At 37.5% G+C, this 25,792-nt stretch overlaps 1 protein-coding gene across 1 annotated transcript in view; it reads right to left on the reverse strand.

Moving 5' to 3' along the window:
• Nucleotides 1-975: 975 nt before the first annotated feature.
• The window catches only part of LOC145331913 (gamma-aminobutyric acid receptor subunit rho-1-like), a 94,606-nt gene continuing 69,789 nt past the window's right edge, over nt 976-25,792 (reverse strand). Inside the window, exons 15-19 of the mRNA XM_080176786.1 lie at nt 25,377-25,443; nt 21,570-21,626; nt 19,417-19,476; nt 18,546-18,623; nt 976-2,471 (exon numbers count right to left, since the gene is read on the reverse strand). Coding sequence (XP_080032912.1) covers nt 2,396-2,471; nt 18,546-18,623; nt 19,417-19,476; nt 21,570-21,626; nt 25,377-25,443 — 338 coding nt within the window. The 3' untranslated portion in view covers nt 976-2,395. The remainder of the gene's footprint in view (nt 2,472-18,545; nt 18,624-19,416; nt 19,477-21,569; nt 21,627-25,376; nt 25,444-25,792) is intronic.

Here is a 25,792-nt window from a genome sequence, read left to right on the forward strand (position 1 = left end):
ATGTATAGCATCGTATTACAGACAATTTTCCACGAATATTAAACAAAAAAAATCTTGAAATTAATACCAATTTTGTCAGTCCTGGCCTTCGGCTCCTCGAGTCCAACAAAACTGGTCTTAATCTTTTTTTATTTTAATATCTGCGGAAAGCTGTCTATAAAATGATGCGATAAATAATTATCTTTGAACAAAATGTTTATTAAAATTAAAAATAACTTCTATAATAAATATGCTTTTTATAATCTGGTCACAAAATTTATTTACGAAAGACGAAAAGGGTTGTAGAACTAAGGAGGTTACAATTTACATTACATTTTTTAGTTTATTTTCTAGTAAAATTACAATCCTACAAGTGTATATTATTGGAATATTTGCCATTTAGACCATAGTTTATAAATTCTTTTATTAATTTATGTTCTAAAGTTAATTATTTATAAGTAGGAAATCATAAAAATTAATTTTTTAAAAAGATTTAAATATCTTATTTTAGTGTAAAAAAAATCGCTATGGATAATTTACTAAGAAAGTTTCGCTACTATATAATGGATATATAATATTTATAAATACTCTCAATAGTATTATACGGATTTTAATAAGCAGCTTATAGTGCCTAATAAAAAATGACGTCATACTATACAAATGACAATGATAGGCCAATGGAAACTTGTTTACTGGCCTATCCTTTGTCATCTGTATTGTAAGACGTTATTTTTTATTAGATACTATCAGCTGTTACGGATTTTAATTCTTTTATTAATACTTTTACAAAAAGAAAATGATGTCTAATAGTTTCTGTAAGAAATATACTCTAATCTTTAAAACATTAATGAATATTTTTAAAGATAAATTGCACACAAAAAGGGTATATTTTTCTAGCAATTTGAAATTAGTTCCTCGATTCTAAATGTCTTTTTTTAACCATTTTTTTGTTTAATTCATATTTATATAAGCAATTTATGTTGTTCTGACTTTAACAAAGCTTTAAATATATTTTATTAAATATTTGACAATTTTGCTGTAAATTAAGGATAATAGCCTAAAACATACCCACACATGGACAAACAAAAACATAATTATATATATAGTAAGCTATTAGTATGTCTAGATAAAACATAAAATAGTTGTAATTCATAAACACATTTTATTGATATTATCATCGATCTCAGTATTATTTACAATATTACCCACGGATATTAGATTAATAACTAACCCTTTGATTGCACAACCTTTGTCTGAAAATCCTAACTGTGTTTTGTATTAGTGTAACGTACCAGACATAGCAGCAGCAGGAACCTTTTTAAAAGTCTCTAGTTTGACGAGATGCCGATAAGACTCGAACCCGACCTCTCCCCGACAGCAAGCGAGCACGCTATCATTTACGCTAATAAAAATAATATATACTGAATCTTAAAGCAACTCTGTTACTGAGTTTAGGCAAGTTTCTCTTTTGACCAGGTTATTTCAATATTTATAAAATATAATAATCTGAGGTGGATTCTTAAAAACTTTTTGGATGACTGGCTCACTAAAATCAGAGAGGCTCGCTAAATTTTTTTTGTGAAAAATCCTCGTATAAAAATCTACAAAAATCAAACAAAATCTTATGTTAATAACCCTTTTATGATTTTATTTACAATGTTGTTGTAGATTTTTAAAACTATTTTGGAGAATTTTTCACATTTTTTTTTAGCAAACCTAAATGATTTTAGTGATACAGTGAGCCAAAACGTTTTTTAAGAATCCACCTCTGCTATTTCGCAGTCTGTTGTTGCACTACTTAAAGACATAATTGCCCTTGTTTTTTTTTAATATTATTTGAGGATATTTACAATATATTTTTTTACAGTATAGACTGGACTAGTTTGACTACCAGATTCAATGTTGTATCAATTAAGCTCCTTATTATGCCTATAAAAACATGACGTCATACAATACAAATGACCATAATAGGCCAAAACATAGACTAAATTACCAATGGCAGACCAGTATATATTTTAATCGACCAATGGTAGGCCAGTATAACGTCATTTTCTATAGCAATATGAAAAGCTTTCTTGTCAATGAGATAATAAAATTTTCAAAAATTCAAAAAGTCGTTTAAAATAATAAGCATGGCTATAACTCTATAAATAAAAGCCCCTGGAACTAAAATTATATTAGAGACTTCCCTTAAAAGATAAAAATAATGGTTTTTCGCATAACACAGATGCAATTTTTAAAAACAAATTTTTTTATGATTATAATGTTAGAAGAACTACACAAGGGTTGAAAAGGAATCATGAAAAAAAGCTTTAAAATCTATAAGACAGTTTAAAAACTTTAAAAAAATAAGCAAATTTTTACAGGCATTTGAACCTGGAGGCCAATTTAGTACACAGTAACTGTAACAGTAAACTTACAGAGTTTTTACAGTATTATTGTCTATGTAGGATTGTAGGTCGTCTTCCGATAGCAGTAGCGGCCAGTAAATGCTGAAAAATAAACAAAATAAGTTTTGCCTGAAAAAACTATAATTAGGTCCGTCCGTTCTTAACAGATAGCTCTTATTGTTAATCTAGGCATGTTAGAATTGTCCTATCGATTTCATACATTCTTTTTATTTAGTTCTGACACTCTACAATGTTCGTTATATATTCAGTTTAAGATATTGTAAACAGCAGGACTAATAATAGGTCAAGAATTTTCTAGAAAGCTTTGTATTGATCAAGGGCAGGGTTTATAGTGGGAGGGGGGGGGGGGGGTAATTCCTATATAATAGATATAATATTAATCTAATTACAGGTATCTTATTACAAATTACCAACTTAGTATAAGGGAATACAAAAACGTAAAAAACGCCAATAACTAACTTAATTTATTTATACCTTTTTTCTGTCTATATCTCTCTATCTCACAATAAAACATTTTTTGTTATCATTTTTTTCTCCTTTTGTTTATTGAATGAGCTTATTGTTTCACATGATTAATGTTACTGTGGTATCCGCCGAGGATAAATGGCAGACACCGGAGTTCAATTAGGTTACGGCAGTGTGACAGACGTGGACACCTTACTATAGAGAAGCTACGCTTCTCTAGCATTCACTAGATAATGATCAACATCTATTTCAGTTGTCACTTTATTGAAGGTTTAAAGGATACTAAAGCTATATACAACAAACAATAAATACATGGATAGGAATAAATAATCATAACATAAAAGCATTATAATACATATACAGTGGTCAGTTTGGGCAATAATGATCCCCCATCCCTGAAAAGGGTGGGGGAGAATTAAGAATACAGTTAACCATAATAAACATGACAGATTCAATCATTAATTTTAAGCATAGGGAGGGGGTCATCAGACCCCTTCCCCAGGATTCGGGGGAGGGCCATTGACCCTCCACCGAACCCCAGATCAGGGGTGCCATAGGCATGGCTCACGGTTGCCGAATACCACAACTCTCCCCTCGGAAGGCTGGGAGAGGGTTTCCCTACCAGACTTCCGACAGTGGTTGAGGCCTTCGGTCCGCTCCTTAGGGCTAAGATATGTACAAACGATAATGATTCAATGGAATCCTAGTGGTGAGTGTTTCTCAGGGTTGATGGGCTCCCAATGTGGGATAGAAGGCAGAGGCTGGCTTGGGTTGGACACGTTGGTCAGCGCCAGCAGGTGTCAGGTTGGCTGGTGGCACAGGTGTTGCTGGAACGGTCAGCAGTGGGGCCTGCTGGTTGTTGTTGGCAGCGGCTGGGGCGCTGGCTGCCAGGTTGATCGTCTGGGCAGCGGCCTGTCCTCCTGAGGGGCCGCGGGGTCTGCCAGAGTGCGGTCCTGGCCTACCTGGGCGGTCATGCCCGCTATCAGTCGATTGCATAGACACCATCTCCTCGGCTGCTTCCCTGCCAATGGGAATAGCATCCCAGTCCACTGAAAAGTCCCGGGACTTGGCATGGGGGAGCCTGGCTCTAGCCATAGCTTTCCTATACAAAGTGTGATGGTACAGGAACACTTGTGACATCGCATTCAGGGCTGCTCGGATGCCTCCTTGTGCTGCTGCCAGAGAAATGATGGTTAGGTCCCCCAGCAGTTTGAGGATCAACAACAGCAAGCACAGTATGGCTGCGCCATCTCCCCACTCGTGGATAGCTTGCCTAAATCCAGCCCAGACATCCAGGGCGGCCTCTCCTTCCTCCGCCAGTCGGTCAATGTTGTAGGACACTATCCCATGGTCTCCTGTGGCCGAACAGCTGCCTTGCTGAACGCAGGAGCCATAGGATAGGCCGGTCAGCATGGCGCTCTTGTATGCTGGGAACGCCAGCAGTTGTTGCCAGTCGTTCAACTCAGCCTGCGAATACAAGCCCCCTGAACTGAAGTCATCTAAGGGCTCTGTCAACAATTGCGTAGGCGTATCCAGCGGGGGTGGCCTCTTCTTAGGAGCGGGGGTTAGCTCTATCCAGCCTTCCTCCGCGTGCACAGTCAGGGGGTAGGTGGAGGAGCAGGGAATCTTGGTGGCGTGTTCACTATATACTCGTGTCACAGCGTCTACAAATCCTGTGGGTTCTACTGGCACTTTGTCCCAACACTCCTTGTGTTTGCGGACAACGTATTTATGGCGTTGGCAGGTCAGCTGCAGCAGGATGTCTCCCCTCAGTACTGAGAACGTGCTCCCCTGGACACGCACCGGGTGGGCCGGGTCTAGTTGCTGGAGCTTCCAGCAGTTGGCCGCTACTTCTTCTGCTGCTGTGCTTTTCATGCGCGTTTCCAGGGTAAACCCAATATAACCTGCATGTATTTGGGCTTGTAGGGGGACGTCAACATCCCTGGCCGACACTCTGGGCAGCGCAGCCGCGGCTGGGTCAGCTGCCACGAACAACGCTGGATGGTTGGTGGCATGGGCCTCGAAGTCGCAGTTCACAATCGAGGTGGGGTTGGTCATGTTGATGAAAAACTGGGCCTGATGGTCAACCAGGTATGCATCCATCACTAGGCTGGGCTGGAGGCTGCGGATCAGCCTCAAGGGGCAATCTCTCCCCAGGTGGTCCCACACGTAGGTTGCTTCCCCAGTGATGCAGGACAGCTCAGAATGGGGACACTCCAGGGTCAGGTGGTCAGATTGGGACTCCACCCGTCCATCCTCTACCACATAGGTCTCTTCCTTGACCAGCAGCCGTCGCTCCTGGAGCACTAATTCATTGCGGTACAGCTGGCCCTCGAAGTGGACGTCCTCCCCTTCACAACCCACCCCCTCGGGGCTGTTGACGAGGGCGCCCACCATATCGATGGTGAAGAACAGGAGATGGTTCAGCTGGAACGTCAGTGGCTGGGTCTTGCCTGGCAGCGTGTAGACTCGGTTCCTGGCCAGGTCTCGGCACGCTTCTGGGTCTATCTTGGTTGGCCTCATGAGGGTGGGGACCGAGGTCACCTTGAGGTGACCCCATACCCCACACCTGAACGTCCACTGGGACACGGTGAGCTGGCAACTGTACTCGGTTGTTTCCCTCACCTTGACTTGCTGCAGGACGTGCACTTCATGGCCCAGGGGCACCTCCTGGTGTAGGGGCTCCGTGTTACACATCTTTTCTTTATTGTAGGATGTGACATGGGTGGGGTTGGCACAGTCCCATCCCACCAGGACGTAGCTGGTTGTAGGCCACACGGCTGCCAGCAGGAGGCCCCACAGGACCATCCACCAATGGGAGAGGCTTCCAGGCAACCATCTACCTCGCACCCGCGGCTGGGGATCTTCAGCTCTGGTCACGGCTGCTTCTTGTGGCTGGACACGGCTGGGCTGCTCCTGGCTAGATACAAGTTTCCATTGAGCGTTATCTTTGTGCGGCCGGGGCACCCCGATACCCTCCCCAATGACAGACTGGCAAGCAACTGGCACTTGCCTGGGTGTCGGCTCCCCTAGCCCCAAGTGCTCCCTTCCCTTGTCCAAGGCATGCCCAGTGGCATGGGGCTGAAGTGCATGTGGCACAGGCTCGCCCTTACTCACTTCCCTCCCCTGCCCTAGGAACTCAGGTGCATGTGGCACAGGCAAGTCCTTATTTTCCCAAATTTCAATCTCCCCAGCCTCTGGTGCAGGGGGCACAGGCAAGGCTGGGGTTTTACAATGGCTTGGGTACAACACATTTAACAAATTCAACTTATCCTGGTGTTGAGCAGCTGGGTTCCTTCGGCTGGCAGGGGGCTCTGGATGGCATGTAGCTGGGCTCTCCCTGCAGGCTGGTGGCGCTGGCTGACTGGGGGTGACGGGTGTCACCCCTTCCTCTGGGGTTGCTGGCTCGTTCCAGGACTCAGGTCTCTCGGTGGCGGCGACGGTTGTCGCCCCAGACATCAGGTTGGAGGCTGGCTCGTTCCAGGATCCAGGTATCTTGGTGGCGGCGACGGTTGTCGCCCCAGGCACCAGGTGGGAGGTTGGCTCGTTCCAGGATCCAGGTATCTCGGTGGCGGCGACGGTTGTCGCCCCAGGCACCAGGTGGGAGGCGCTGGATAGCACCCCCCCGTCATCCCAGGTGGCGACGCCGGGTGGCGTCCCATACATCGATGCTGAGGCGCTGGCTAGCGCCTCTCGTCTCTCTCGTTCAGCGGCCGCCAGGGCCTCCCCGTACACCGTCTCAGGGACGCTGGATAGCGCCCCTCCACTCTTGCTGGGTAGGCTCAGTCGGACAGGTTCCATCATGTTGAGGCTAAAAGGCTGGGGCCTCAGCATCTCTGGCTTGGCTATGTTGTTGGATTGTATCAGCTCTGGCCCCAGGTGGTTAAGACTGAAGCCTAGGCCAACCCGGTTGGGTTCAGCCGCGCCGCCCAGTACGTTGATCCTAGCTGGGACAGTCCCAAACTGCGGCATCCCATCGGCTCGGTCCGCAGCTTTGGGGGCGGCTGCTTGCTGCTGTGGTGCTGGGGGCGCGCTCCCTTCCATGTGGGCCACTCTGCTGGGCTTCCCTGGAGGGGCACCCTTATCGGCGGTGCGCCTGCGGCTGGCTACCTGGGCCCAGTCAGCTCTACAATCGGCCGCCGTGTGACCGTCATAGTGGCAACGCTCACACTTGGCAGAACGGTCACGGCGTGGCTGGGTGCGTCTCTCCTCTAGGCTAACTTCCACAGGCGTTGGGCAGTCTCGAGCTCGGTGGCCTCTCCACTGGCAGCGGAAGCAGCGGCCTGGAACCTTGTCATCTGGAGCGACCTTCCCCATCTGGTGGAGACCCGGAGCCAAGGCGCCAATCTCCATTGGCTCCGACTCATCATACTGGGGCAACTGGATGCTAGCAGATCCAGTCAGCCCGTCGGTAGAGTCCACTAGGCACACACCTTCGTTCAGTTGCTTAGTGATCATGGTGACGGTAAACATGGCCTTACGAGTGTACTCAGGTACACTCGTAATTTCATGTCCCATCATGATGCGTTTTACATTGGCGTTACGAATTCCACGATTTAATTCGTCCACCAACAACTCAAGATCCTCATGGCTGTAGGCGTCCCGATACAGGGCACATTTAGTGGATATGTACGCCTGTATCGGTTCTGTCGAGTGTTGCTTGTAATCCCTAAACGCTTGTTTAAGCGTTTGGGATTCAAAAGCAGGACGAAATAGCATTTCACACTCGGCCTTGACCTGCTCATAGGTCAAGGCTTGGCCTGCCTCGCCAAACAGATGGGACGCCATTTCCGCCGCTTGCCCTACCAGTGACAGTAGGAGGGCGTTGCGGCGGTTGAGGGAATCATGAGGTGGCACGCGGTAAGCCGCCCATGACATCTCGAGTCTGCGGATATGTGACGACCAGGATTGCTTGGGCGGCCCTCTATACTCCGGCAGATTGCTCAGCATCAGCTTGCGGTACTCGGCTGGGGCCGGCTGAGGGTCATCCTGGAGCCATCCTGGGGCTTGTTCACCTCCTGGGGCTTGCGGCTGGTCCATCGGGTCAACGGTTCAACGGCGGGACACAAAGTTATACAGTACTAAAAATGAATGGTTTGTCACTTGAGGCTTCCTAGCCTAACAGCCAACACTGTTTGTATCACTAGGTTGGTAGTTTAGTTACAACTGTATAACTTAGCTGTACTTGGGCACTAGTTGGGTTCTGAGGTTGTAGAATAGGTAGATGTTGAGGGTCTGAACTGCTGTCAGGAACTGATTGGGTTTTCCTTTATCACACTAGAGCTAGAAGGAGGGAAGCTTGTAATTCTTTATTTGCTAAAAATACCCCTGTTGGATGCTATGGAGTAGCTCCGCTCCGGTGTGTGTGTGTGTGCGTGAAATCTCCTGTCCTCGCAACGCGCGTACGCACCGTCAAATCCGCGCACACGGGGAAAACGCGCACTTTCCCTCAACTCGCTCTCTCATTGGTCCGCTTTGTCCGTTGAATTTATGATATTTCCGCACTCTGTTGCTCTACCCGTGAAAGGCGCTCTGTGTGCCCGGTCGCTAGCCCCACACTACAGACGGACTTAGTCTAGTGTGGGTAGGAAGGGGGGAAGCGCGTGAGGGGACGGGGGTAACTCCGTCCGTTCTCCCTGTGAGGGAGGGGGGGTAACTGTGTGCTGGTGTAATAGTGCCTTTTCTTCTTAATCCTAGGCTTATCTATTATATCACCCTGATTGTATTTGCCTTCAATGGAGGGGGGGCTCCTCCCCTTCCTCTGGAATAAGGGGTGTATTGTTGTTGTGCTGGAGGTTTGAGGTGATTTTGATTGTGTATCAGGGTCTTTATTATATTACATCTAGCTTCTATTTTTGTCCTTATCACAATTACATAACAGATTTGTTTACTAACCCTGTTCTATTTTTAGCTGTTATCACAATACACAATAAATCCAAGCCTGTTCTATTTTTAGTTTTATCACAACACAACAATTTGTTTGCCAAGCTTTGCTCATAAATCTATTGTTTAGCCATCACACCAGGGTGGTAATCCCTGCAAATGTGATATAATATCTGTTTTTTCTAGATGGGCGGCTGCGTTGTAGCCTCTCAGGATACTTGGAGTTGACGTAGTTTTCTCTGTTTTGGTGCACTACACTCGTATGTTGGCTCGCAGCTCGCAGCTATGTGGCATGTTTCAGCCTATCGGCGGCAGGGAATGTCCCGTCCTGCTAGCGCCGCTGATCCAAATCCGGCTGATGGCGGCAGGGAATGTCCCGTCCTGCTAGCGCCACTGGTTCGGATCCTGCTATTTCTTGCAGTAAGTTGGCCTATTTTCAGCCGTTTACACTTATTTGGCTTGTTTCAGCCGGTCCGCAGGCCTGTTTCAGCCCTTTGAACGCTCGATTCTCCGTTAGATGTCGGCGCTTCTCGCGGTTCTTCGTCAGGTTTCGCTGTCTTGCTTCCACAACTACCGGATGCAGAGTTAGACTTTGCTGTCCAGGGTGGGTAATTCAGGTTGCTTGTGTCAGTTTTGCCAGTTTCACTGCTGGGAGTACCTTGGCCTCAGATGCGCGTCTGCTTTACACTTGTGGTTTGCCGTAATCTCACACAGCTGTCACCAAAAGTTGTGGTATCCGCCGAGGATAAATGGCAGACACCGGAGTTCAATTAGGTTACGGCAGTGTGACAGACGTGGACACCTTACTATAGAGAAGCTACGCTTCTCTAGCATTCACTAGATAATGATCAACATCTATTTCAGTTGTCACTTTATTGAAGGTTTAAAGGATACTAAAGCTATATACAACAAACAATAAATACATGGATAGGAATAAATAATCATAACATAAAAGCATTATAATACATATACAGTGGTCAGTTTGGGCAATAATGATCCCCCATCCCTGAAAAGGGTGGGGGAGAATTAAGAATACAGTTAACCATAATAAACATGACAGATTCAATCATTAATTTTAAGCATAGGGAGGGGGTCATCAGACCCCTTCCCCAGGATTCGGGGGAGGGCCATTGACCCTCCACCGAACCCCAGATCAGGGGTGCCATAGGCATGGCTCACGGTTGCCGAATACCACATTACAATAGCAATTGACTGTCCTTTCCCACTTCTCCTCTCATCCCTCCTTTTAAGACGTGTATTTATGACGTCACACATTACACTTTGAGCTTTCTCGCAATTAACAATTAAGTGATTGGTGTTATAAAATGTGCAACCATTTTTTTTGTCGTTTTGCTTGAAATACTTTGCATACGTTCAAAGGTATATTCATTAATAGACTTAATCTTATTCTTTGTCATGGATATTTTACCAAAAATTTAGAAAAATCAAGGTATAGGCAAATCAATTTAATTTCAAAGATATATCGACCAAATATCGCGAAAAGCTGTCTATTATACGATGCGATGAATAACTATTCTGGTCATCTTTTTATGCGACAAAAAGCTTTTACTTAACCCATTAGTGACAAACCGGCTTTTAACGCCCGGTTCCAGAAAATGCCGAAAAAAACCAGTTCTCAGTTTCATAATTGCATCATTCTCAGTATGAATCCCCCCTCTACTACCCTGGTTTTCATTTCCCCCTGGAGCAGGCAGTTTTGCTTACTTCCGTTTGCCGGTATAGCTCAACAAAATTTGAAAACCAAGAAAAACTAGGTGATTTTAAAATACCCCTCCTAACTTTTTTGTTTTTGAAGTAAAGTTAGTGATTTTTTTCGTGAAATTAAAGTTTATTGGCAACTACATTCATTTGTGAATTCGTTTTATTCAAATTATTATTTTTTATATGATTTTTTTATCGTTTTTTTACGTTCTATATTGGCCCGGCTCGGCCCAAGTAAAGATACCTGCCATTTTTATTGCCCGGCTCGGCGCGAGTAAAGATACCCGTCCACATATAATATCAAAATTTTAAAACTTCTAGGAAACGGGCTTTTTTAACTGAAAAGGGTGGCACCTATAGCCAAAACACTAAATGTGATATAAATCGTTTTGTATCTTACTTGTAGCTCTATCAATTACATGAGGTTATGTAGTTTTCAATTGCGGATTGTATCGTAGTATTAGCTACTCTACAACTCACTTTGGACGTTCAAAAATTACATTTTAAATTTTTTGGGCCAAATAACCGGGTATTTAGGACAAAACCGGGCTTGAATGCCGGGGGGAAGCACCAAAAAACGCCAAAAACGGTTACCTATGCCGAACGGTTTCTTTACTCGCGCTGAACCGGGTTTTATTGCAACTTTCCTGTGCACGCCACTAGAGCAAAACAAAAAAATTGGAATTCCGTTTTTACCATAACAAAGCTTCCCTGAAATTTTCAGCTCGATTGGTCCATAAAAGTGGCGCTCGGCACCAGGGGCGTCCAAGCTTTTTATTTTGGGGGGGGTAAAATGGCGCGCGAAGCGCGCCGCAATTTTTTTTTACCCCCCCCAAAATTTTTACCCCGGGGGTAAAATTTGCTTGGGGGGGGTAATTACCCCCCCTGAAATCTGTTGGCAGGGGTAAAATTTGTTTACCCCCCCCAAAATTTACCCCCGGGGTAAAATTTTTGGGGGGGGTAATTTAAATTTTATAAAAAATTTAGTATTAAAAATGCGCGCGAAGCGCGCAAAAATTTTTTTTGTTAGAGATTTTCTATTTTGGGGGGAGTATTTACCCCCCCAAAATGGTTTGGGGGGGGTAAATACCCCCCCCAAAATCGTTGGGGGTGCCTACGGCACCCCCAAGGTAGGGGTAATTTTTTTTGGGGGGGGGTATTGTTCACAAAATTTTGGGGGTGCCTACGGCACCCCCAAAATCGTTTGGGGGTGCCAAATGGCCCATTACCCCCCCCCTTGGACGCTTATGCTCGGCACTAATGGGTTAACAGACATCCAAATAATTGACCTAGTGTCTTAAATGTGTGTGTATGATAATAAGTTGCGCCTGTTTATGGATATAAGCCCAATTAATGTTAATTACCAACCATTGCAGCAGTATTTTATATTCTAAACTTAAGAATAAACACCTTGATATTGGTATTTATGGATCTGATTACTTACTGACCATAAAGATATATTCTTTATAACTTGTCTAATTGGGACAAAAAAGAACAATGTAATAGGCATTTTTTTTGTATAGAAGCTTCTCTGTAATTCAACCTTGTCAGTAAATCATTCATTAAGTCTTTTTTACTTCTGTTTTAACAATTTAACAAGAATGACATCATCCATAAAAGCGAAGCTCTGAAACGGTTAGACAAACGGACATTAACACTTGTAAAGTGACAGAACTGAATAATCACAATATAAATTAATAAAAGTTATAGATTGTAAGTAAATTTGTTGAAAAACTGCTTAAATACAGGATATTGTTTAAGGACATGCTTACATTTTTAGAACTTGATACAGAGATGCTTTGCTTATTATAATGTATGTTGTTGTTATAGGAATCAGTATTATAGAGTTGCTACGCTTTCTAAATTGTACCTAACTACTACAGGAATCATCATGGAAAGTTTGGAATCGATAGGACAATTCTTACCTGATTAAATTAACGAAAAGAGTTAACTGTCTGTGACAGACAGACGGACTGACTGACCCTAATTATAGAAAAGCTTCGCTTTTAAAAATTACAAACTAAAAATATTAAATAATGGGTCAAAGTTATTTTTAAGAGAGATTATAAAGGTGATCTTATAGTGAGAAAAAAAGGGAGATACATCATGAAGAGGATTTGCGTTGGTCGAATATATACTTTCTTTAATGCAATTAATTAAAGAAATATATAGAATTTATATTATACTGTACTTTTTAATTAATGATTAATGCATTTGGTTTTTCATTCAGGGTTCCATTTTGTACATATTGTATTCTTATCAAGTTTTTCAAATATTTTAAAAAGATTTTATCTAAAATTTACATTGTAAACTAATTTTTTTTTATTTATTTAGCGGTTATTTTGCTTTTGTACTTTAAAAACTTGCGTACTTTCTGGGTGTTCTGAGTCACTGCTTAGGGGTAAATAGGTGTTTTCTCCCTCCACCCCAGCTATTTTAAAATAATAATAATAAGAATAAGATTTATTTTCAAATCGGTTTAGTTATGATAAACATATTACATAGCATTTTTAGATATTATAAATCTCATCATTAATAAACTTTAACTAATGTGTTATCTACGATTATGAGGCATTCCATAAACCAGAGGTGTATTAAATGGGGCCTTCAGTGTTCAAAATAATTTAAGTATTTACATATTTTAAAAATTATTTTAAAGATTGAAATGATGTAATTGAAAAAAAATAAATAAATTGTTTTTTAATCTTAATCTAAGCTCTCTCACAAGCAGCATCATATAAAATGGCTCAAATTTTTTGCTAAATAATATTTTAAAAAATAAAGAAAATCCGAATTGTAGGTGTAAAATAATCAAAACCATGGCTATGCAAAGATTAAATAAGATTGTTAGGAAAGCATTCGTTGCAGACAGCCTTATTACATACTGTTTCAACTTGAATCATTAAATAAGCTGTAAGGTTTTTAATAAACATTTTACGTGGTTGATAAGAATTAAGAAGGTCATTAAAGCAATTTTTATTCCAAAGGTTAGGTAAACAATAGTATGGGAGATTCTCATTGCTTTTGTATCTAATAATAGGGATATAAAAATGATCACCATCCAATCTCCTGTTGTTTCTTATGTTATTATAAACCTCGTTTTTTCTTTTCCATGTCTCCTGGAAAGAGAGTGGAAGCTTGTCATTTATATAATCATACATGAAAAGAAGTTTGGAATAATCTACTAATTGGGGGAGAGGCATAATATTTAATTTTTTAAACTTTTCTGCTGTATGTGAGTTATATTTAGTACCAGTAATTAATCTTATTGCTTTTTTCTGTAATTTAATCAATGGCTCAAGGTAAGATTTAGGACAGGATGACCAAATTGGTAAACAATACAATAAATGAGAATGAATGAATGAATGATAAAGAGTGGTTAATGATTTTTTGCAAAGAAAGTTTTTAGCTCTATTTATCATATACAAAGAACTAGAAACATTTTTTCTAATAAAATCTATATGATACTTGAAACTGAGATTAGAATCAATAAATACACCTAGGAATTTTATTGCAGGTATTTTACTTCTGCTATTAACAACACCAATCTTATCTATCAGCTCAGGATTGTTTTCATTATCATTATTAGAATCAATGAATACATTGATATCTTCCCAGTCTATTGTGTCTTCTCTTTTGTTGAAAATCATGATTTTTGTTTTCTCTGCATTTAAAGATAATTTATTTGCCCTAAACCAATTGTTGATTTTTTTAAGTTCATTATTTAGTTTAATAATAATATCATTTAGGTTATCTCCCGACACAACAAAACTAGTGTCATCTGCAAAAAGCAATGTAAATAAATCAGTAGCACTGGGAAGATCATTTATATAAATTAAAAACAAAATTGGACCAAGTATCGATCCTTGTGGCACTCCTTTTGTTATCTCCAAGTATTCTGATGATTCATCCCCAATGACTACAAATTGTCTTCTTTGATTTAAGTAATTTTTAAACCAATCCAGTTCTTTATTTTTTACTCCTATTTTTTCTAACTTTTTTAATAAAATGTCATGGCTAATTGTATCAAAACCTTTAGAGATATCGCAGAAGACTCCAATTGAAACCTTATTATTATTTTTACCTAAAGCAAGTTCATTTATAAGGTGCATTATGGGATGTAAAGTAGACTTTTTGGCCTGGAAACCATATTGGTGTTTGAACAGAATCTCATTTTCAAGTAGAAAGTCATTCAATTTATTTGCAACTATTTTTTCTAAGATTTTAGAGAATATTGGCAAAAGACTTATTGGTCTATAGTTAGTTGGTAAAGACTTATCACCAGCATCAGATGGTTTTAATTTACAGATTGGCAGAACCTTAGCAATTTTTAATTGAACCGGAATGACTCCTGTAAAGAAAGATCTATTTATAATATGGCATAAAGGAACAGCTATAAAGTTAATAATTTTCTTCAAAATTGAATTTGAAATACCAAACATATCAGTTGAGTTCTTAGATTCCATGCCTTTTACAACATCAATAACATCTTTAGGATATATCTGACCCAAGGTAAACAAAGAATTTGATTCATTTAGCAATTCACAAGGATCAGAGAATGATTAATATTCTCTTCAATTTTATTTGCTATAGTTGTGAAATGTTTGTTAAATTGAGTAGCAATATCTTTATGGCTAGAGAAAGTTAGTCCCTCATATCTAATTTCATTAATGACTGATGATTTGTCATGTGTTTTTCTTAAAGCCTCCCTTAAAATTTGCCATTGTTTTTTTAGGTCAGATTTATTCTCAAGAATGATGTCTTTATAATACATTTTTTTCGCCAGCTTTATTAAAGAGTTATAGATATCCCTGTATTGCTTATATCTAGTTGTATTCAAAACTGTTTTGCTTTTAGAATATTTAGCTGCAAGTTTTAATTTTTTTACCCTGCTCTTAAGCAACCCACTTGTCATGAAAGGCTCTTTTTTGTGTATTTTTTTATTAAACCTAACCTTTTTAAGGGGGAATACATTATTAAAGGTCTCAGTATAATAATTCATGAAATTATCAAAGCTAGTTTGAGTGTTATTTATGCTTATTACATCTTCCCAGGATTGAGAGTTAAGTATTTCAGAAAATTTTTCTTGGTTAAATTCTCTAAATGTTACATATTTAGGGTTGTTCTTAGGTTTAAAAGATTCAGAAAAAATAAAGCAAGGATAATGGTCTGAGATTGGATTTAAAATGACACCAGATGAATATCTGTTTGATATATTATTTATAAATATATTGTCGATACAAGATGCATTAGTATGTCCAAATCTAGTTGGTTTTGATATCATAGGTAAATAACCATTTGCAAAGTTGCACTCTAAAAAATCATTTGTCTTATTATGGTCTTGAAATTTCAAAATATCAATATTAAAATCTGCTAGAATATACGAATTTTTGTTGAGAAGAGATAAGTTGGCTTGAAGGTTACCATATGTATCAATAAATTTTTCTAGTTGTTGTTCAGGCGTTAAATTAGAATTAATGTTGTTTGGTGGGCGATAGATATTTGTAACTAAAGCTTTTTTATTAGTATTAATTTCAATTTCAATAGTTATACTTTCAAATAAGTTTTCTTCAAAAATACACAAATCCCCAATTATTTTTCCCTTTAATGATTTTTTACAGTAAATCCCTACCCCCCCTCCTTTTTTCCCTCCTCTCCTAGTTTTAAAGTAGAAGTCATAATTATCTAAATGAAAGAAATCTGGGTTTGAAATTTCAAAAATTTCCTGAAAACACAAAACATCTATGTTTACATTAAAATTGTTTAAGTTAGATATAAATTCTAACAAGCCCTCAAATTTTGAGTTCAGCGATTGAATGTTCCAAGTAATTAAAGACAAATTATCATTATTTCTGTATTTTTCGCAAAATTCAAGTTCCTCAAAATATCTAGAGTCAAAATTAATTTCATAAAATGGATTATCGAAATTTATATTACTGGAATCAATGTTTGACAATTTCCTAACAAAGTCATAGTTCAAATCATTTTCCACCATATCCGGACTTAGCAAATTATCATGATCCATTAAATATAAGATAATGATTGTGAGAGAACAAATATAAGACTATAGTCATAATTCTTATTAGAAGTAAAAACAAAGAGAAAAAAACTAAAAATCTTTAAAAAAATCTACAAAAAAAAACTGTAGCAATAAACGAGAGTGTAGAATGTAAAAAAAAGACCCAAGCATTGTTTATATGAGGCTGGGAGTAAATACAAAAAAGTAAAATATTCTAAAAGAAAAAAAGTTATTAAAGTATTATACTTTACTGATATATAATGATGTTAGTGATTGTTTTAATAAAAAAAATTTTTACTAAGTAAATGTATTGAAAGGAAGATCTTTTATTTTTAAATTAAAACATTAGAAAACACTACAAAATAATAGGTTAGAGTTAGGGCTGCTATAATAAAAATTTGTTGCTTTGTATATTATATTTAAGACATTTGAAAATTTATTAGCGGGGGTTGTAAGAAGAGAATGAAGGGTAATATGTGTTGCCAAAGCAGAAATTTATGGAAATACAAAACTAATTGACAACAAAACATTTACTTAGTTATAAAATCTTATAAAAATGAGTGAAAATATGTTCATTTGATGAAGTAAATCTTATTACAAAAAAAAATAAAGAAAGAAATAAAAGCAAACAAATGTAGATCAAGAAAAAAGTCCATGTTTATTAATTCATTTTTTAGAGTTTAGAAGATCATTTGCATTTTTAAAGCTGATCTTGGAACTGTATACAGTACCATTTTTATCATTTTTCTTTATAAACTTAACAATAGTTCCATCAATGAACCATACCTTACTAAAGAGATTAGATTTTATATATTCTTGTAGTAGGTCAAATCTTCTTTTGGTAAGCACTTGTGTGATGTGTACAGCCTTGTCCTCCTTCTATTGGCTCGCTCTTGTTGTACTCTTCCTCTGGGATCCCTCCTGTTGTGTTGGCAGCTCCGTTTGTTTCAGTTTAAACTTATTTGCAAGAATAAAAGATTTCATATCTCGAGTTCTCACCCGGAGTATCAAGGGGGGTATATCTGAGTCATTCTTCGGGGTTGCCAGCTGATGCCCATTTTTGAATAAATCATAGTAGTAGTTGATTGGTCTATCGAGACAAGATCTCATGCCTTCAAGAATGGGCTGTATGGCCCTGAATGCTGCTTTACAGGTAGCTATGCTATGCCCATACTTATCTTCTTCCTTCTTATCAATTGGAACATTGTAGATACGAAGACAATAATTGCGGTCTCTTTGTTCATGATAGTCAACTTTGTCCTCTAGTTCAGAAATCTTGTTTTTTTGCTGATTAAGGATGGTAACATTTTCAGCAGCATCAGTCTCCAGCTACTGTACCCTTTCAGTCAGTAATTTTAGGGAGCTTTCAGTGTCAGTTCTGAACTTTGACTGGGCACTTATCTAGCTCTTTACTGACAGTTTCTGACAGTTTTATAATATCTGCCTTTAAACCTGCCAGGAGAGAATTATTCTCCTCTAAACGATCTTCCAATGTCTTCTCCACATCAAGAGTTTTAAATCCCTTTTGGGAACCCTGTGCCATAATTAGGTCAAAAAATAATTGGGTAACAATTTCCCCTTAACACAAGACGCACATCAATACACACGTCTGTTCACAGCAAGAGAAAAAAGATTACTGTTGGTTTCCCCTAAAAACGTCGGCAGCTCACAAAAATAAAAAATATAAATCTTGGAAGTCTTACATATTTATAGTATTTTTGAATATTTTAAAATTTATGTAGGCACACCCAAAAACGTCTGCAAATCACACAAATATACACTCACAGCACTTGATGTTTTGTCAGCTAACAGAAGCTGCGCTCATAGGGAGGCAGGGGACATTGGGCTGTTTATTACACTAGTCCTTAAAGTCTTATCTTCATTTTTTCTTATTTGTTATCTTAATATTTTGGGGACTGTTATGAATTTTCATTGGAAAGTTTATTAAGTTGAGTGTACAAACGTTTCAACTACTGATTGTGATCTACAGAAGGTGTAATTTTGTGTTTTATAATTGAGGATGTATATCTATTCATCGGCCATTGTCTTAGCCCTAATAATTTTACCTGTTGAAAACAATGAACATGATGGCAATAGCGTATCTTGAAAATATCTCTACGTTGACATATGCAGGAGTTGAAATTCTAAATTAACATATGTAAATTATTTATCTCTAATGTAAAAAATATCTATAAAAAACCGTTTATTTACTCAATTTCGCATAGACTACGAATTTGTTGTCAATTTAGGTTGCTAACATGGAACTAAATTATTGGTCAGTTCGTTAATTCAGTAGCAGGGGAGAGATTGTGGTAAGGGGTTGGGGGTTGGTTATTTTAGCCCGCTGCAAGTTTCACTCAACTAGAGAACGTGAATATCTAGTGTAACATCAAAGTAATATTATATCTATTGCCGTATTTTATGCTTATATATTTTTAGGTTAGATTAAGTAAAGGTTAAAATATAATTACATAAAATGGCTCGCAAATAATGAATATAATAGTGAGCAATAATTATGTGCAATAGTTGACTTACAAGGGAAGCTTTAATTATGTCAATTATAAATAAAGGTTCCATTATGATAAAAGATCAACAAATATTAGTAGCAGTCTATAGTGCCCTAGCAAAATGGGGATAGATGTCACTGCTTTTTGCCTACCTATTCTATTGACGTCAGAAAATACAATTTACCCCATCTCTTTTCTAGGTTTTATTACCCCCTTCCCTTTATCTTTCCCTCTACTATGACGTCAATAGAATAGGTAGGTTATAAGCAGTGACTTCTATTACTATTTTCCTAGGGCACTAAACACAGCTACCATATATTACACATATGCAACGACGTCCAAGCTTTTTAATTTGGGGTATACATTTTTTTGGGGGGAGGGGTAGGGGTAATAAAAGCAACTATGAAAATAATGAAAGGAGCATGGATACCTTGGCTTTGGTTTGATAGGTTCTTGTTGCTGTGTGTCTTCTGATAGCTGTAGTGTTGTCCTAATAAATATATAAATATCATATTTAATTACCAATCACAAGTATTTAAATGTAAAGTTTATTTTGCACAAACGGCTACACCCCTAGAGGCCTCTAGATTTGGATTTTTTGTGATTTCACTTGGTAGGGTGGTGGTACCCTTCCCCAAAATAGGGACCTATGAGAAGCTACCCTGTTAAAGAGAACACGGTCGGTAAAGACAAACAAACAAACAAACATCCTGCTACTTTATTAAAAGGGTTCAAAATTGTTACATGTACAAATCTTATAATAATATATGATATATTTTTATAGTTTTATGGTTTCCTTGGGATCCATTCCTTTCACACCACTGCAATAATCATGAAAACGTCATAAAAAAGGCTAAGATGCGTAAAATTGTAAAAGGATAGAAATTTTCAGATGTAGACGTTAGACTCAAAGATGTTAAGATTATGACTGGTATAATTGTTTATCGTATCGTATTATAGACAGCTTTCCACGAGTTTAAAAAATAAAAATTATAAAGTTTAAACCAGTTTTGGACCAGAGAGGCCAAAGGCCCAAGCTAACAAAGTTGTTATTAATTTGATCATTTTTAATCTAATAATTCGTGGAAAACTGGCTAAAATATGATACGATACAGGATTTTTCAGTATTGCTTAGAACCTGTTCTATTTTAGCAAATATATTAATCGGTTTCGAAGCCATACTGGAAATTATATTTTATTTGTTTATTATTACTTTTAGCTAAAAAAATATATATGAAGCTATAATACAAATGCCAAAAATTGCCAGACAAACTTTTTAGGATACCAGCGTTTTAAAAGTTTAAGACCATATAAATGACGATTAACCACAAATAAAAACAGTAATGGAAAAGTTAAAATCAATATGCATTTTAAAAATTGCATATCACTTTCCGAGGAGCTAACGTGATAATGAATAAACCACTCTAACCTATTGTGAGGCTTAATTCAATTTATATCAATCTCTTGCAAAAATATCAGGGTTTTAAGGGATAAGACAAAGGCCGATAAATTGATGTACCCTCCCAATAAATAGATTGACAGTTGGCAGCCAGGGAGTAAGGGAGGGGACAATGGGCAATTAATTCAATATAAGAGTTATCAAAGAAAGGGCATGAAATCCAGTTTAATCCAATAAATTTGTAGGAAATTATAAAGGGATTGTTAATTGAATAATAGATTTCCATAGCGTCATGTAAAGTGAAATCACAACTTGTTTTTGATGAAATATATTGAGGTTTTTTGGTGTGATTTTTATATTAAAAGATTATTGGACCCGGCCAGCTGCTAGCAAGAATATGACTGCCCCTTTTTATTCTGTTTATTTCTTTTGCCCCTTACCCCCAACTCCCTTCTCCTTTCTCCCCGTCTGCTACATTCCAAACTAACACAACGAGTATTTATTTCCCTTTCCCCCCACTTTCCCTATCCCTTCTCCCCGTCTGCAATATTCAAAACATACATAACGAGTAGCGGCATTCTATGCGCAAGTCCCCAAACTCTGCCAGAAACTGCTAAATTCTTGCACATTCCCTTTAAGCCAGTCCCCAAAGTCTGAGACTCCTAAAAATTGAATATTCGATCCATTGTCCCCTCACTTACTCCCTGGTTGGCAACTGTTTAAAGTGTCTATAAAAAGGTCTTCATACTGGCCTACCATTGTCCAATTAAAATGTATACTGGCATGGTATTGGTAATTTAGTCTGTGTATTGTACAATCATTGGTCATTTGTATGACATCATTCTACATAGCACTATAAACAGCTTCTTACTGTTAAGAGTTAGAAAGCAAGACAAATAGATAGAAAGACACATAGATAGATAGACATGTAGATAGATAGACAGACAGATGTATAGACAAATATTCATACCTGTCCTCAATACCAGCCATGTCCATTGTATTAGAATCAGTGGTATGAATCATATAGGTAGATAGACAGACAGACAGATGTATAGACAAATATTCATACCTGTCCTCAATACCAGCCATGTCCATTGTATTAGAATCAGGGGTATGAATCATATAGGTATATATACTTATAGATAGATAGATAGACAGACAGATATATAGACAAATATTCATACCTGTCCTCAATACCAGCCATGTCCATTGTATTTGAATCAGTGGTATGAATCACTCTCCTTAATAAGGTCAATAATGTTAATACATATATTTTGTAGATGGTCACTAATACACATAAGTCCTTCTAATATAAAAAAGAATTTTGGCAGACAAAGAAACATTTATTCTTCAATGATCTATCTTAATAATACGAGCGTTTCTGTTGACAACTTTGACATTTCATTATTAAACATAAATAGTAATGACTACGGTTGGTATAGTAGTGTAATAAATAACTTTGAATAAAAATGAGAGTAAAGTGTCAAACATCAAAAATCCACAAATAATTAACGAAGTCTTAACAATCAAAAGTTTTTTGGACATACATACATGTCTACATACTAATGTTATTGAGTAGCAGCGCTTTAATTCTAAAAAAATGGAAAAACTGTACATCCATATTTCATATTTTGAATGGGCATTAGACCTTAAAATCCCTCTTCCCATAGTAATTTGTAAACAGGGATTAGTCCCCTGTTTCATCATAGATGTGCGCACAAAATAACAGAAAATAAGTTGGTCTGTTTTAATAATAGATATAAGATATATGTGGATATATTGACAGGGGGAAAATTTGTAGTCCATTTAGGTTGCTAACATGTACCTCATTTATTGGACTGTTCGAAAATCCATTAGGATGATAGGGAAAGAGATAAATGGAGTGGTGGGTAGTATCATTATTTTATCCAGCTGCTACATATTTACTTTAGTAGAGTACACGAAAATCTGGTGCAAAGTCCAAATAATATATAAATTGTTTAATATATATTTGCTGTTCATGTTTAACTTGTATATTCAGGAAGGGAGGGGACATTGGACTGTAAATTATACTTGTAACCAAAAGTTTATAGACACATTCTATCATTTGTTGCTAAAAACTTTTATTGATTATTGATGGTTTCCAAACTTTTCCGCCAATAATTTCAATCTCAAGATCCTTTTCAGGGAGAGGTTAATCAATTTATGCTGTATCGTTTTATCCGTTATGATTCATCATCTATTATCTATTTGCTAAACCCAAGACTGTGGCGTACCACGTAGCACATCCGCTCGTTGTCAGAAAGGTGATAGGTTCAAAGCTTTGCCCTACACCGCGTCATAACTATTACTAAAGATGTGAAAAGAAAAATGGTTCCTAATGCTGGCATATTAGGTGTGCGACGTAAATAGTAAGAGTAGGGGTGATGTCTTGACCCAAAACAGGCGCAACTCATTATCATGCACAGTTAGAACTTCTCAGACAAAGGTCATGCAATCAAAGTGTTGGTTGTCTTATGGGCAAATGAAAGCTTTACACTGCAATCACGCGGAGTATGCTTCGAGGTGCGTAGAGGAGTGACTGTAGAACCAGAAGCGACACCAAGCCCCATAGGGTCATCATTATCTATTAGCTAAACTTTAAAAAAAGTTGTTTTGTATGATGAATTGTTTGAAAATAGGTAAACACATAAATATATCATGGTTAATCTGCGACAAAAATAGGCACAAACCTGCATATATTAAGTGGACTGTCCCTTCTCCATAATTTATTATTATATGCTTTTATTATATCTTGATTGCTTGGTTCAAACTAGCATTATTTAAACTTTCAACCAATAATAACAAAAATGATAATTTTATTTATCATAATTGGGGATAAATTGATAAACACTAGGGAGTAAGGGAGGGGACAATGGGCAATTAATTCAATTTAAGAGTTTCCTTGAAAGGCCAGGAAATCCAGATTTATCTGGAAAATTTTAAGCAAATTGTAAAGGGCCGGGGGTGTTAATAAATTTAGGAAACTATAAAATAGGAAAAAAGTTCCAATAAAAAAAGCATTCATTTGACAATTAGATTTATTGTACATCAGACTGACGTAACCATTCTGTAATTAATTACGTGAAAAATCTCCCTGAAATTCGCTCAACCCAAATTCCTAAAGTATAAAAGCCACTATAAATGTAGGGGTTCTTAGATTGTTTATTACATAAATACCACAATAAAGTTTTTATCTATGAAATGATAATTTTTGGAGAAATTTTTTTAAAACCAGCCATCACATAACAAATATATCTGTCTGCAATATTCAAAACTAACACAGCAAGTGGCGGCATTTTATGCGCTAGTACCTAAACTCAGTCAGAAACTGCTAAATTCTTGAACATTCTCTTTAAGCCAGTACCCAAAGTCTGAGACTCCTAAAAATTGTCCCCTCTTTTACTCCCTGGATATACACAACTTATTAGGATTTGCATAATCAACCAATTTGTAGATTAAGCTTTTGGTTGAAATGTTTAGAACTAACCAATAAAATTCAAAAAGTCCCCTAAGTTTTGAGTAAAAGAATAAGATAACATGGTTATAAAACTTTTGGGTACCAGTGTAATTTACAATTTAATGTTCCCTTCATCCCTGGTTTATAGAGAGTGATTCAAAGTTAGGTTTACCATTGATCTAATTAAGATTTAAGAGATTTTACCCATAAGTATTAATCATTTTTTTCTTAAAATCCCTTTCTAATTAAATATTTAAAACATGATTAAAATGAGGAAGGTAATTTTTCATGTTCTTCAGAGAAGAACTACTTTTTTTTTCATTCGCTCAAATATATTCTAATATAAAAGTAACAGAATGTCTGTCTGTGTGTCTGTCTAACGGATATAGTTCTCAATTACAGTGAAGCTTCTCATAGGTCAAATGTAAAGGTGTAAAATTATTTATAAGAGGTCACACACATCTTTGTTTTTTATCTTTTAAAGTGAAGGACCGACTCCCCCCCTCCCCTCTCTTCTTAACTCTAGAGGCCTCTAGTGTACAATAAGGAATATATATGTATGTGTGTGTGTGTTTGTTCATTATAATCTCAGAAACTATTTGATGCATTAATAAAAACTTTTAGGGAATCATAGAGTTCTGTTAATGTTTAGCCAGAATTGAAAGTGATATAGCAAAAATATATATTAATGTTTTCCATTTTCACCAAAAAAACTTAATCATTTGGCTTAAGAAAACTAGCCAAGAGAGCGTAATGGTTATAAATATATAATTATTTTTCTATATGCATACATAAATAATTATATAATATAGACATATTGGCATATATCAATGAAAAAATAGTGTATTTCTTTAGTTATACAGCTACTATATAGATTAAAACTAGCGGGTGCGCATGTAGGGCGCTATATTCAAAGAGATAACTGTAACGGAGAACCGTAATGGTAAATTGGTTAGCGAGATTATTTAATACAGACAAAAAAAGCTTGCTACTTTATATTTAGGTACTAGCGGCTTCGCCCCTAGCCTCTAGGGGCTTTGCCCCAAGAGGTTTAATCGATCGAAATGTTTTTTTTTTGGGGGGGCGGGTATTTTTCATTTTTTGGGGGGAGTTGGGAAAATAGCTTAAAACCATCACAGGACCAGTGGGTATGTTCCCTGAAGATTAGAGCCCAATCGGTTCAGTGGTTACTGAGATCTTAAGCTTCAGACAGACGGACAGACAGACAGACAGGCAGGCAGGCAGACAGACAGACAGACATAGTACTACTTTGTTTTATAGATATCCGTATGTTAGTTTGTCTGTTAGTAAAGTAAATTATCTACATTAGGTTTGATAACAAGTCAGTTTTGAATAGTTGGATTACTAGGATCAAATTAGCCTTTTATATCATAAAAAATTGGTCAAAAATAGTCAAATAGTTAATTTAAGTGGTAGTTTTTTTTATGCTTTGGGCATTTCTGAGATTACCCACTGTATTAGAAAAAGGTTCTCCAGAATAAAATAATTTTACCTGATTCTTCCATTAGAAAAGATATTGTTGAAGCAGATTTTCTCTGATTGTTGCTGGCCTTCTGATTCTAAAAATCGGTTGTAATAAAAACTTTTTTTTACACCTTTGACATTTATGTTTAAACACCCCCCCCCCTCCCTCCTCACTTTCATAAAGAAAGTCTTTCGAAATATAAGTTAGAAGATTGCATATTTTAAAACTTCATAGCATTTTTGCATTCACAAGACAATTTCATTATAATTACAAATATTCTGAATTCCAGCAAAAAAGTTTTTTTTCAGCAGTGTTTGAGAGATAGACTTTCTTGCAATGTTACATAATTACGGATTGACATATAAAGAAATAAAGTTAATGTATTTGTTTGTAGCTAAAGATTTAATAACTACTGAAAAGATTCACATAAGCCTTAGACTATT

The sequence above is a fragment of the Acartia tonsa genome, chromosome 11 (assembly GCF_053477335.1).
Source record: "Acartia tonsa isolate MP-2025a chromosome 11, ASM5347733v1, whole genome shotgun sequence".
Taxonomy (NCBI): Eukaryota; Metazoa; Arthropoda; class Copepoda; order Calanoida; family Acartiidae; genus Acartia; species Acartia tonsa.